General features: G+C 47.9%; 2 protein-coding genes across 2 annotated transcripts; one reads left to right on the forward strand and one right to left on the reverse strand.

Annotated features, from left to right (window-relative positions):
- Nucleotides 1-146: 146 nt before the first annotated feature.
- tecra (trans-2,3-enoyl-CoA reductase a) lies at nucleotides 147-5,001 on the forward strand. Its single transcript, XM_030090525.1, has 11 exons — nucleotides 147-314; nucleotides 979-1,030; nucleotides 1,175-1,219; nucleotides 1,362-1,465; nucleotides 3,244-3,359; nucleotides 3,470-3,575; nucleotides 3,697-3,769; nucleotides 3,858-3,901; nucleotides 3,997-4,054; nucleotides 4,144-4,232; nucleotides 4,435-5,001. The coding sequence occupies exons 1-11, from the start codon at nucleotides 147-149 to the stop codon at nucleotides 4,606-4,608; spliced, it is 1,029 nt and encodes a 342-aa protein (XP_029946385.1). The 3' UTR covers nucleotides 4,609-5,001.
- A 217-nt stretch (nucleotides 5,002-5,218) lies between these two features.
- samd1a (sterile alpha motif domain containing 1a) lies at nucleotides 5,219-12,169 on the reverse strand. The gene is made up of 7 exons (XM_030090512.1): nucleotides 11,664-12,169; nucleotides 8,703-9,072; nucleotides 8,078-8,214; nucleotides 7,878-7,938; nucleotides 7,044-7,122; nucleotides 6,498-6,612; nucleotides 5,219-6,396 (listed from the first exon to the last, which is right to left on the reverse strand). Exons 1-7 carry the CDS (start codon nucleotides 12,024-12,026, stop codon nucleotides 6,250-6,252), a joined length of 1,272 nt encoding a protein of 423 aa, XP_029946372.1. The 5' UTR covers nucleotides 12,027-12,169; the 3' UTR covers nucleotides 5,219-6,249.
- Between the last annotated feature and the right edge of the window lie 2,213 nt (nucleotides 12,170-14,382).

The following is a 14,382-nucleotide window of genomic DNA, read 5'->3' on the forward strand; positions in this document are numbered from 1 at the left end:
CGTCCGCCGAGGTATCCGGGGAGTTTAAAAGGCAGGCGGTCCTGTGAGGAGGAAGTGGGAGCCGTACCATCAAGAGGAGAACCGGCACATGTGTGCACAGAGGATTCTTTCGTCAGGCTGCTGAAGTTTTGGGATCAAACACCGTCATGGATGTACTCGCCTTAGAGGCAAAGACCGGAGGAGGACCAGAAAATGAGAAGAAATCTGCCCCGAGGCCCAAACCGAAACCCCCGAAGAAGGCCAAAAGGATTGTCTACTTTGAGGTGGAGATTGTGGATTTAAAGACTAAAGAGAAGCTGCTGCTGCTGGACAAGGTGAGCGCCGTGGATAACGAGGAGCTTTATGACTCTCACCTTTTATATGAGCTTTAATGATTTTAAAGGACAGCGCAGGAGTCAGATTACTGGTACAATATCAAGTTCTGCAGAAAACGCTGTGGCGTGTCAGTTTCAATGAGCAGTTTCAAACACTGCACCAAACTCTATTTAAAGTTTAATGATTTCAACTTTTTATAGCATTACTCAAATTAGCGACGACTGATCGTTTTGCAGTGAAGTCGAAGCAGATCTTCACTTTTCAGCACACTGGGCCGGTTTACAGATTGTGACTGACTTCACCGGTTGTAACAATCACAGCCGTTATCAGCCGCGTTTCTTCTCGAGCAAAGGTTGCTGTTGGGAAGTCGAAATGTTCTATTCCAGCTCCAGAACTGTCCGTACTGCAGGCGGCCACAGACACGATCAGCTGCCGGTGTAAAAGCGGAGGGTTGTGCTCACAACCCCGCGGCTTGTGTTACAGTTGGAAATGTAAAAATGCAAGTTTGACATTTCTAAAAGAAGCCAAACGTCAGTAATGATAGTATTCCTCAAGTATTTTTAGCACTTGGTGTAAATTTCATTAAAGTATTGTGTGAACAAACAAATGTTCAAACATGTAACATCTTGAAAGTCATATATTCTGTGTGTATTTTGATTGTAGGTGGAGCCAACGGCCACTGTTTTGGATATTAAGGCTTTGTTTCACAAATCATGTGAGTAAGTCAATAATCCACATATTCAGGATCAAGAAAAAAATTGTTTCAACTTTAATCCTCCTTAGCTCAGTGTAAAATACCTTTTGTCATCGTAGACTCAGAGATAACTCATCTCTTTGTGCTGAATGTGACATTCGACAGATCCAAAGTGGTATCCAGCCAGACAGTCCCTGCGCTTAGATCCAAGTATGTGTGCTACAAGATCTTCTCACGCGGCAGAATCTGAATTTCATAGGACGCGCTGCCTGACGAGTGTGGTGAAGATGATGTGATGTAACATTGTCTGATCCTGACGTGGCTGATATTTGTGTGCCGTGACGTTTCCCAGAGGCCAAGTGTCTGCGGGATGAAGAGGTGCTCCAGACGCTTCCTGTGGGAACCACAGCCAGCTTTTACTTCAGCGACCTCGGACCCCAGCTTACATGGGGGACTGTGAGTGTGCCTGTGCAAAAACACACAGTGTCTGTGGAACACACAGTAGTTGTTTTCTTCAAATTCTTTTCAGTTTATTTCATGTTTTATTGCCCCAATTGCACTTAACTTCAAGTTGGTAAAGGAAGGCTTCAGTAAAAGCAACTTCTCAGGTTGATCGAACCACATTGAATTACATTGACAGTTGATTTAGTTCACCTTTAGTAGGTACTTTCAGAAGGTCTTTAATTTTTTGCCAGACACAAAGTCACAAAATTGAAAAATCAGCCAAAATGTTGGAACAATTCATTTGGAATAAAATGATTTTACAGATTGAAATGAGATATATCTCATGATTTGTCACTTAAATAATTGTCTGTATTTCTCACTAGTAAGAGGTTTTTGAAATACTGTGGACACAGTTCTCACAGAGCAACGTCACTGTCCCGCGATGAAGTGTAGTTTTTTTTACAGCAAACCCTGCTTATCATCCCTCTGATGTCTTTTATATATTGTCATCATTTCTCACATCTTATCAGATTTTTAAAATGAAAGCATAAATCAGGTGCACCAATCATAGGTAGAAATGTGCTTTCAGATATACAATAGGATAGAATAGAAATACTTTAATCCAAAGGAGGAATTCAGAAAATTCTTTTACTTTCTTACAAATGTACTAAAACATGACGGTGTTCATGTCAGCATTTGATCAGTTCAAAGCAGAAATGTCATGAGTTGTTACTTTTTCCACAAACTCCCCTTGACTGATAGTTTTAAGAAAAAAAAAAAGAAATAAACCAGGTAACAAGCCAATCGGTGGACCGAATAAAGGGTTTAATGTAAGTGAAAATATATCCTTGGAAAAAATATCCATGAAAGCACGGTAAAGGAAAAAGCACTGCGAATGTCGATGAACTCTTACTTTCACACACGCTGATTCATGAGACGTCTCGTCCCATTGATTCTTCAAAGGATGATTTCATTCAGAAAGTCTTTTTCAAGTTCAGCAGCTTCTATGTTTTTCACCGTCGGCGCCCCGCTGTGCCACGGCGAGGAAGCCGCTTCTCACTCAATTTGCACAAAGATCTAAAAGCACGGGCGCCGTCTTTTAAAATTCTTGTCCTTTATAAATAAACAGACACCCTCTCACCTCCTCAATAACCGTAGATTATAAATATCACTACGGCGTGACAGATAGAGGTGATTTGCAGCGGGCGCCTTTCTCCCCGCCTCCTGCTCCGTCCGCCTTCTGTCCGAGGACATTTAATCTCTCGGCCCCATTTCTCCCAAAGGTGTTTATCCCCCTGACCTCTCACTTGCCTTTCACTGCGCCTCTTTGCTCACCCTTGGCCGCCCGGCCTGTGCGTTACCCTCACACAGCCCCCCAGTAGCTGCTGATTCAGGGATCCGTTTCCCTTCTCGGCCCCCGCCGCTTCTCTCTCGGTAATGCAGTCTGTGGACGGCAGGTATTAGTGCCTTGTTTGCTTCACATGCTGAACGCTGTCATTAGGCTGAGCCTGAAGAGCTGGGCCCGTTTGAACATGTGAATCGTGAGAAGCGGCGGCGGCAGCGGCGGCCTGGTGTCAGTTTCTGGTTAGTTGTAAAAGAGGTCGGAGCCATGATGGTGTCGGTTGACTGCTCTGCTTTTGGCAGAGTGTTGCTCAGAAGTGTGACTGCAACTGTGATCAAATCCTAGAGTTACGCTGGTTTTAAATTTCCAATCCAACAAATTACCAGTTAAAACTACCAATCATTAACTGATTGATTATTTAGCTCTGCTGTCCTCTTCTCCACTCCAGGTGTTCCTCTCGGAGTGTGTGGGTCCGCTGATCATCTACTTAATGTTCTACTTCCGTCTTCCTTTCATCTACTCTCCAAAATATGACTTCACCAGCAGCAAAAACTGGGTCGTACAGTGAGTGTCAGCTGGCTGTGTGGAGTCTGAGTCGGGGCCAAGTGTAACGGACTGCGTTGTATTAATCACAGCTGAATACTTGTGTGTGTGTGTTTGTGTGTGTGTCGCAGCTTGGCCTGCATGTGTCACTCCTTCCACTACATCAAGAGGATCCTGGAGACTCTGTTTGTTCACCGTATCTCCCACGGGACCATGCCTCTCAGAAACATTTTTAAGGTAACCGCTCTCGTACTTCAAGCGTGGGTATTTATCGCCGCGTTCTCAGAAACCTTCGCCGGCTCTACGGGGAGCTCTTTTCAGACAGTTTGACTTATTATAGTCCTACTTTCTATTCCAGAACTGTGGCTATTACTGGTGCTCCGCAGCTTGGATGGCGTACTACATTAACCACCCGCTCTACACCCCACCCTGTGAGTGCTGACCGCGGCAGTTCTCGCTTTAGCTCATCAGTCAAAGTTGACTTCCATGTTAATCCGGTCTCCTGTGACATCCTGACAGATTACGGGCAGCAGCAGGTGAACGCAGGCCTTTATATTTTCCTGGTAAGTTTAACGTTCGGTCCGGATCATCGTCCACAAACCGAGTCCGGCATCTTTGTTGTGTAGAAGCTCACCGCCGTCTGGCTTTGCTCCCGCAGTTCTGCCAGGTGGGGAACTTCTCCATCCACGTCGCACTTCGGAACCTCAAATCTTCAGGTGACGCACGCACATCATCTATTCCGCATCTCGAGAGCAAACACACAGTGGAGATGTCACGCTGAAGATGAGTTCGCTCATCGTTTCAGGTTCGAAAACCAAGAAGATTCCCTACCCCACCAAGAACCCCTTCACGTGGATCTTTTGGCTGGTCTCTTGTCCAAACTACACATATGAAGTAAGTGGCTGCACACAAAACTGCATTTAAACCTTTCTTTTAAGAGGTGTGAATGGTGCAGACTCCTCCACTGTTCATCGCTGTAACCTTCACTCTCTTGGTGTTGGAGTTCAGTATTGCTGCCCCCTGCTGGCCACACTCAGCACCTGCAGGCGTCAGTCTGACTCACACACTGTTGGGGGGACCTCTTGTTTTTCCCCAGGTGGGCTCCTGGGTTGGCTTCACGGTGATGACCCAGTGCGTGCCCGTGGCCTTCTTCACCATCGTGGCTTTCATCCAGATGACCGTGTGGGCCCGGGGCAAACACCGCAGCTACTTAAAGGAGTTCAGAGATTACCCCACGCTGCGCTCCTCCATACTGCCCTTCATCCTCTAGGGAGAGCGGCGGTCGTTACATCCGTCCTACGTTTAAATGCACGCGTGCATTTTGCTCAAACGGACTGCGCGTGTCGGTTTTCATCCGTGAATCACTGAGTGTTGGATTGGTGAGCGTCGGACTGTCCAGGACTGAGAGAAGCTAGTGAGAAGCAGCAAAAAAAAAAAAAGTCTTACCTTAATGTTGTATGTTGTACTGAAGAGACAGAGTGTCCTTTATGTTTTGCTACTTTTATGAGTTGTAAAGATGATCGACGGGGGGTGCGGTTCAAACTAAATCTCATTACTTTCACAGCTCTTGGCAGTCTAATCAGCGGAGATTCCCACAGAGCTGGGAAACCGAGACGCTAATCTGCATTGTCAAAGTGGCGTGCAGCCTGGAGCTGCTGGCTTTGTGGTGTCAGGCAGCTCGCACAGTCCCTCTGATTGGACTGATCCTAAAGCGACCTTTATGCCACGATCGCCATCATGCCCACGATTATTCGGATTCCCGCTGAATGTGCCTGGTAGAAATATAATACGCAGTAGAATGTTTGCTCACGATAAATCAAGTCGGCGACAGAGACGGCTGATTCAGATATTTTAAATTATGACTAAACAGGACGGCTGAATGTAGAGACAAGAGCTTTATTTTGTGACTCTAGTAGAATTGTCCGTCTTACAGGTAAAAAGATGAGAAGATACACGAGAGATGTGGACCACATCGAGTGGAATGTTACAATTCAAGTGGCTGGCTTAGATCAAAACACAAGGCGGAAAACTGGACGAACTCGACACGGATGAGAACATTGAGTATTGCATTTCATCAATATTGCTGCTTTGTAAACAGGCGTCGAGCAGCTGGATTGTACAATAAAATTTCTTGGAAGTTATTACTATGTTTTCCTCATGTATAAAAACCATATTTCATGACACTATATGTCTGTTTTTTTTTTCTTTTCTTCTGAAATTGTGCCCTCGAATGTGACTGTAATGATGGACCACAATCCTTTTTAACCAGGAAGGAACAAGAAAACAAGATGAGTAGATCAGGTAGTAGTATATCGTGTGGGTTATATCTCAGTACTGGAATGAAACTGTAGACATAAACTAAAACAGCAGCTATCAGTGGCTTAAAAAAGCCAGGAATCAGACTCAGAAATGTAGTTTTGACTTATTCCAACAAGTTGATGCCGTTTGAAACAACGAGAAAACGTCCATCTGTGTCTTAAGAAAAGTTTCGGGACTTACGGAATAGCAGATACGGGGGAGGACGCTCGAAAACCGACGAGACTTTGGCCGCAGCGCTGCACAGTCGCGTCTGTGTTTGGGCCTTTCGGCCCCGGAGATGGTCCGCTCAAAAAGCGAAAGCTCGGTTCCCTTCACCAAGTCTGTTCCCTCGGCGGAGGAGCCGCAGGGGGTGAAAATGAAAAAACCGGCTCGAAAAACCAAAGATCGTAATGAGAGGTAGGATGACTGTCTTTCAGTTTCTGGTCGTTCTCACAGTGAAGGTGAACTCCCGACCTCTGCCGTCTCTCTCTCCTCCGCCCGCCCTCGACATGTGCTGCATGTGAAGGGAGGCGGCGCGAGCCAGATGGGAGAGGGCACTGCATGCATGTCCGAGTCAATGCAGCGTCGTACTGTCACGGGGAAATCTCCCGCTTCAGAGGTCCTCGCATTCCAGGAAGTGGGTCCTCTGCAGCACTTTGACGTGGCGCTCGTAGATCTTGAGGGCGGGGCCGAGGCGGATCGACAGGCCGGTCAGGACGTCGCTGCGCTGCATGAGGAGGAGGGACTTCCCATCGATTTCCTGCAGAGGAAAGAAAGGGTTGTTCTAGGTGTGAAGCGTTGGCTGGAAGAGAGAAGATTTGGATTTTGGCGTTCGCGTCACGCCTGCGGCTTCGCACTGACCTGCGTTCGGAACGCCACGGCCTGCTCGGGAAAACCCGCGGCGGAGAAGTAGCTGGCCACGTCGGCCACGCTCCACTGCAGCAGGTTCTGGCTCATCTTCTCCTTCTTCACTAAACTGGAGGCACAAACGACGACAACAGTTTAACCTGCAGCCATTGCTTTCTGGTGACTCACCGTGTCTCTAATTATTGAGGATACTCTCAGTTCACGGAGGTGGAAAGATGATATGGACAATCTGCAGGTCCGACATGGAACCGAGCTGCAGATTAGCTCGCTCGCTCGCTCCTAAAACGCTCAGAGTCTGGCTAAATGTAGCATTTCTTACTTTTTCAATCGAACACGACTGAACTTAAAATGTTAGCTGCATCCAGATTTACTGCTTAAAGCACTCTAATATGCAGACTCTGAAGAAAACTGTTCAATCTGATCAATATTCAGTAGGCAAGCAGCAACACCCTGACGACGATCGTGTCCCAATGCAGGCAGGAATATTTAGTTTTCAAAAATAAAAAACTAAACTATTAACCTTCATAAGAAGGTACTCACATTTCATCTTCCTTGCCTCCATTGAGGAGGCTGTCTTCAGCTGCTGTGAAGGACGAGATGTCGATCTTCTTCAGCGCACCTGGGTACAAACAGAGCTGCATTAGAAGAAGCATCCATCTGGTTTCAGCACAGCGCAGGACTGAGAAGGCTCTGACGACGACTCCCAGTGACAGACGACTCCACTGTCTTCCTTGGGTGAAAAATAAAGTTTGAAAGATGAAGTCAACACCGGACGATTTCTGGATTGGGTTTTCAAAGTGCGGCCTCACATCTCAGCAGTGGGCCGGGAAACCTACAGCCGCAGAGTTGTGATTAAATGGAAAAGATGCTTTAGCCGTGGTTCTGGTATTGCACAGCGAGGCGCCCACTGTAACGGCACACTCTGTTTTCCTATTGGAGACGGTTCACGGTTCAGTGCGGCGACGGCTCGGCGAATGAGTGTTGACTTCAGATGACTTAAAAGATGCTCTGCGGTGTTTTGTTGACGTTGTCATTCATGATGTTATCAGATCAAAACTCCAAACCGTTAAATCTGATTCCTCAATCTCTACAAACACCTCTGACTCAGAGCATTGTTCACTACAGGCTGGATGAGCAGCGACTCAGGCCAAGGTAGCAGGACCAGCTTGGGAAGCATTCGAAAAATCCTCAGCAGGCCTCGAGGCGTGTACCGAGGAAAAGGCAAAAAGCAGAGAGCAGAGTGAGCTGTCACTAATTAATTCTTTCAACATGTGTGTTTGGTTGGGAACCATTGTTGGAAAAATGAGAGAGCAGCCCGGCGACCGATCTGCTCTCTGCCAGACAGAAAAAGTAGAGAAACAGGCTGAAACTCACAGTTGTCAGACGGCAAACACGGAGTTTGTGATCTTGCATCAGACGCATTCTTTGTTTCATCCTGTTGGTAAAACGAAAGAAAAGAAAATCAGTATTAAAATGTCAGGTAAGAATCGGCGAGATTAAAGGAAAACAGAAACCAAATAGATAATGCTGTGTGCAAAAAAGAAAGCAAACAAACAAAATAAAGGGACAATTACCGGCCGTGCTGCGTAGTCTGGGACCAGCTGGTCAGAAGAGAGGCTGCTGTCCTCCACCTTGGCTGCATCTTCTTTCTTGATGTTGTTTAATGCACAGGGGGTGGCGTTTACCGGGAGCACGGCCGGCTTTGTGGTTACTGCAGACAGAGAATCGACTAATTACATCATAGCAGGAATGAGGTGTACTGGCTTCTACGTGGAGTTTCCATGTTCTCCCCGTGCAGGCATGGGTTTCAACTGCTGGTTCTAAACTGTCCTCTAGGTGTGTGTGTGTGTGTGTCTGTCCTGTGATGGACTGAAGCATGAGATGGATGAAGCAGTGCAGATGGATCATCTTGGTTATTTCTGCCCAATTTTATTGCTAAATAGACTCAATTTAGACGGATGAACAGTTTGATCACCTCAAAACAAATGCTACAGTAAAGTGTTTTGAAAACTGCTCATTATGCCTCAACAGGCCACTGCATCACAGAGACATTATACCTTTTTTATGGCATCTGTTTGAATTCATCCAGGTGGTTAAAAAAAAACTTTGATCCCTACTTTATGTGTAGTGGAAAGCTAAGTATGAGCACGCACATAATACAATATTGGTCTTATATAATGCAGCTTGCAGTGAGAATACCTTTGTCTCTCTGCATTCCTGGATGCTGGCGCTCCACTGGGCACACAGTGGAATCATAAGCCCAGTCATTGTGTGCGAGGGCCCTGGGGCTGGAAGGGGGCAAGGAGCTGGGCCTCTCACCAGCTTTCTGGAAAGAGGCAGAGTCCAGACCCGAGCCGGGGCCGGGGCCATGGCCAGTGCCGGGGCTGGAGCCGGGCCGAGCGCCGGAGGGGGAGCAGGGGGCAGAGACGGCTCTTGCCGGGGCGGCGCAGGGCTCGGGGGCGTCTTCGTGAGTGGAGCCCGGAGAGGGCCCGTCGTCCCCGTCCCGGCTCTCGTCGGCTCCCTCCTCGTCTGCGTTGCTGTCTGTGTCCATGGCCATGGAGGTGTCCGCCTGCGGGACACAAGCGTGTGAGCAACATGCAAAAACCCTGTGCCACAACTTCACACTTTTATCAAACCACCACTGGATTATATATTTAATTTATAAATGATCTATCTCCCAGAACAATCGGCAGCTTGGGAAGAACACTCACTTTGATTTCTCTGTCAGAAAGAAAACAAACAATTATGTGAATATTGTGACAACTTAAAAAAGCCGGCAGAGCTCAGAGTGTCGCGGGGCATTGTTGTCAGGTTGAGTGGTGCTAATTGCAGGCTGCGGGTGTCACATGAAAACACGCTCATACAGATGTCGCAATTTGACCGCCGTGGTGGTAAATTATTGCCTGGATGTCTGCAGGAGTCCCTGCGCGCTGCGCACTCCGCGTTTCACCTCGCCCGGCTGTGGACAACTAGTTTGTGTGTTTTTCCTTCTCCTCTCCTCCGTTTCGGGGGCGGTGGTGGAAGGAGGGGGAGGGGGAGGGGGAGGGGGGGCGCTTTTGTCGACGGAGCTCCCCCCCCAATTCCCCCACCCCCAGTGTGAAAAATTACCTTGTGTGTGCGGCTGCGTGTCCAGGCGCGAGCGAGCGGAGGAGCGCACTAAAAGCCCGCCCCGCGCCGTGCACGGAGCCGCTGCTACGGCATTCGCCCATCGCGCTGCGTTTCACACAACTTTCGCCCAGACGCGGTCGCCACGAGCAAACATCGTGCCCCGGGAGGTCTCGGTCCGCCGAGCCCCCCCACCTCCTCCTCCTCCTCCCGGTCCCGGTGTGCGGCTGACACAGCCGGTGAGCTCGGTGCGCCCCTGCCTCCAGAGGCCTGCTTGATTGGTGATTTTAACAAGCAAGGGGGGAGGAGGGGGGCCGACGGGAGGCGTTTTGGTGGGATTTTCTCAGATTTCCTCCAAAGTGCGCATGGAGTTGGGAGCCGCGGCAGAGACCTCGCCATTGTGTCTGTGCTCTTTTTTTTTTTTTTTTTTAACCGGAGCGCTTCTCCCTCCAGGGCCGAGCCGACACAGCACATAAAAAAAAACCCCGATCTTTAACTCGACGCAGCTCTGCTGTCACACTGAGCACCAGGCGTCTCGATCGCACATCTACTTTGACTTTGCACCGGGTCGACGATTTACAGTTCAACACAAAAAAAAGAAAAAGAAAAAAAAGGGGGGACTGAACAGAAAGAGTAACGCACATGAGCCCGTTATCGGACACGTCACCGTCTACAATTGACCTCCGACAAAAACTGCGGAACAACCCCCCCTCCACGAAAGGCGCCGGATCAAAGTCACCAAACGTGCTGGTTTGAAAGACGCACGCGTGCCTTTCGGGGAACGAAGTCAATTTGATCTCAGCTTAACCCAAATCGGACAGGCGCATCCGCCATCGCGCGCCGGACGAACAGTTTGTGGAGCCTCCGCGTTAGTTGAGGGCTTCCAGTAAAAGCGGCTCCTGCATATTTTATTAGTTCGCACTGCCGCGGCTCGTCTTCGGAACAGTGAATGGAGATGCCGCCGCTGCACGGGACGAGGGGAGCAATAATAACAACACACACACACACACACACACACACACGCACGTCGAGCGTTGGACGTGACCGGGCTTGGCTGGCTGTCCGATAATGGATCTAGGGGTTCGACTTTATGCACTGCGTCGACAGTCGCCCATCGCTCCAAACACGCACGCAGTTTGCACGAGCGAACTCGTTATATCTTTTGTGGGAGTATTTTGGCACTCGGCGTTGTCTATTTTGGACATGTTTCGCGGTGCGGCACGCAGCGATGTGCGTGTTTTTAAGTACAGACGTAACCTCAATGGGGTGAAGCGTGTGCGTGGACGCGGCTGTCGTGACACGGCCTGGAGGGCTCTGCCTTTATTTACCCCAAAGATAAAACAACCAGAGTCCCACCGTCCCCTGTCGGGCTTCTACGTCCGCGATGTTTAAGACTTTTTTCCCCTTTTCCCACTCCCAGAGTGTCACGCTAGCGTCAACCAAAACAAAAAGCTTCACTTCCGGTTTCCAAAATAATACACGACACGTACGCATGCAACATATTGCCATTATTTTGATAGAAGGTCTGCGCTACTTCCGCTTTGAAAGGCGCAGTTTGAGGGGGGCTTGACGCCTCCTCCCTCCCTTTCGCTCCAAGCCGAGTTTGGGGCTTGAAAAGCGCTTTCTGCCGCTGATAATGGAGGCTCGCGCTGCTGCGGACAAAACGGCACGCAACAACTTTTCGGCGTCCCCGTTTCGCGGCGCCCGTCGAAAAACACAAAAAAACAACTGTTTTCGGGCCGAAAAAAAAAAAAAAAAAAAAGAAGCCGCACTCCCTCTGCACGCGCACCTCCACCTCGGCTGCGCTCGTGAGAGGTCCAACCGCCGCTCCCCGTCTGCGGCAGTTGTGGGTGCACTTGCAAATCACTCCCCGCACCACTCCCCGCGCCTCACTCTTGGCAAAAAAAAAAAAAAAAAAAGACGCTGTTTTTCTTCACCGTGTTCACAAAGCTTCACCCGCCGCTCGCTCGCGGCGCCTCCACCTGTTAATGTGCCGCCGTGATGTGTGACATGACAATGACACGCGAGCCCGCCGCCGCTTCCACCTCCACGTACCTCCAGGTCCTCGTCGTCCGGGTCCGCCGGACCCAGCGCGCTGTCCCCGTTGCTCAGGTCGGAATGACTGGCGTCTTCCACCGCGCTCCTCCTCGCAGCCGTCGCTAACGATGCATCGTATTTTTTCCTGCTCCTCCGCTGGACCTTGGCGGCGTTCCGGTACGAGATAGAGCCCTTGTAGTTAACTTTCAGCACGGTCTGCTCCTGGATCAGTTTCTCCAGTTCCGCGCAGGTTCGGTCGGGCTCGGACCCGTGTCGTCTCCGGACCATTCGGCAGATCCTCTCCAAGTCCGGCCGGGCTTTCCTGGACCGCAGCGAGTCGATAGTGTCCAGGATCCACTCGCGGTACTTGGATTCCGACATCTTCCCCGACTCGGCTGGCTGGCTCTCCGTCGCTTTTCTCCCACCTTGGTGCGTCAGCCCCGCGCACGTTACACACGGAGATTCTCGTGAGCCGCGGTCCGAGCCCCGGAGAAGCGGAAACCTTGCTGTACGCCGCCTGCGTGTGCGTGTGCGCTTAAGGTGGAGCGACGGGGTTTGCCGCGAAAAGTTTCAGTCGAGGAGGCTTTTTTAAGGTGGAATTTCACTGTACTGGGAGCGGGAACCGGGAGCCGCGCGCGGTCCCGAGTCATACCCCCCTCAAAAAAACGTTAAAGATCCACCAACAATTTAAAGGGTCAATAATGAACTGAAATGAGCAGGCTGGAGGAACCCCGGAAGATCTGTTCACGTTTTTTCCACATTTGATATCTTGAGTGGTGATCTTCTGCAATATGATGAAATATTTACAAATAAATTAATAAAAAAAGTAGCCCAGAATTTTTTTTATTAGGTATACGGCATACATCTTAATTAAGGACGCTATCCGTATTTTATTAAACATGTGATCTATAATGGCCTTCAGGTTATGAGAAATTTAAAGAAGTAGTATATTTCCATATTCATCACTTTGAGAAATCCTGAAGAATTTATCTCATTGTCCACAAATACTTCAGTTTATTTGCCTTTGTTAGTTTTTAGGTCACAAGAAAAAAATGCAGAAGTTGCCTAATTCTGATCCTATACAGGGGAGTTACAAATCATTACTGCTGTGATTTAAGTTTCTCTGTTTAAACACCTTTGAGCACCTTTAAAACGTTTTTATTTTATTTTATCCAGTTTTCCCTCTTTCTTCCCACATGACAAACACATAAAACCAGTGTGTTAGGGAAACAAATGTTTGTTCATCTTCAATGGAAGTCTCTTTTTCTTCTTTTTTAATAATCTACCTTACAGAGAGGGGAAATTGAAAATCCAACACATTATCTCTTGAAGTGAAAGGCAGCATACAGGAGACCTGAGGCAATGGCCGCGTTTTCACCTCAAACTGGAAGATGGGAATCCCTGCTTAAGATTGTCTGAGGTCCACGAAATCTGACAGAAGGAAGGAAAAAATGGAGTTTGAAGTTTTGTGAAAGTTAGCCACACATGACCCCAGAGCAATGACTTGCAGATGTCCATATCTTTGTTTTATTAAAAAAAACAAATAAAAAAAAAATAAATTGATACATCACAAATGAATCTTCTGTGTTTTGGATTGCAGCTAAGTGGCTCTACAAAAGACTCAGGAAGTATTTTACGTACTTCTCAGTTTTTTATCTGTCACACAAAATCTTAATAAAATACATGATTTGTGGTTTTAGTGTGGCAAAATGTGGAAAAGTGCATGAATACCTTTGCAAATATTCAGGCCTACAGAGATCAGTCAGTCACTCCATCCTGTTTGAGACCACAGCCTTTAATATTATAAAGGTCAGATTGTATACTTTTCCTCCTTGTACTGGCAGAAAGCCTGGTTCAAACACTCCACCACATGCTTTTCTGTGTGCCTCTTGAATTTCATTTTCTTTCTTTCATCGTTTGACGAGTGCAGTGCTCATCAATCTCATCAATAATCAGGTCACACTGACAGGTATTTATATGTTTACCCTGCACGGCGCTTAACAATGACAAACAGAACCACGCAAAAGTGAATACAATTATGTGTTACCTGCAAGCAAGAACACAAGTTCAGGTATTCATCCATCCATCTTCTTCAGAGGTTAGGCTGACTGCGGTTACATACTAGGTTCAGGTCTCCCAGATCATCACATCCACATCTAAATGCACCGTTTTTGAGGAAAGAGGAGTTCCAGGAGAAAAATCCAAGCACACACAGATCATGCAGACTTAACAAAGACAGACTTGAGCTGATGACCTTTCTGCTGTGAGGAGAGAGAGCTAACCGCTACACCACCATGAGGCCTGTATGTTAATCTCTCCTGCTGGTTTTGTGTGTAAATAGCTCAGTCAGACATATTGGGTTAGTAAAAAGAAAAATATGCTGGGGGAGAAAAAGGTCCTTTATTATTCGAAAATAAAAAGATTCTTTCAATCTTGGTTTGGAGTTTGATTTTCAGCATTCTGTGGCCGTCTTTGAGTTGGGTTATTCGGTCTTGGGTGAGGTTTTGATTCCACCAAATGTTCTGCGATGGTTAAATCAGAGGGCAGTGAAAGATTATTCCAAAAGCTTCAGCTTGGATTCCACACAGCTATTTGCGATGGATTTTATTCCATATAGAGAGTATACATGCATCAGCGGGCCACGGGGAAGCTTTGGACGTGATCTCATTATGAAACACAACATCTGAAGGATGCAAAAGCAACATCTGCAGGAGCCAGACTCAAAGAACAACCCAGG

The sequence above is a fragment of the Salarias fasciatus genome, chromosome 4 (genome assembly GCF_902148845.1).
Source record: "Salarias fasciatus chromosome 4, fSalaFa1.1, whole genome shotgun sequence".
Lineage (NCBI taxonomy): Eukaryota > Metazoa > Chordata > Actinopteri > Blenniiformes > Blenniidae > Salarias > Salarias fasciatus.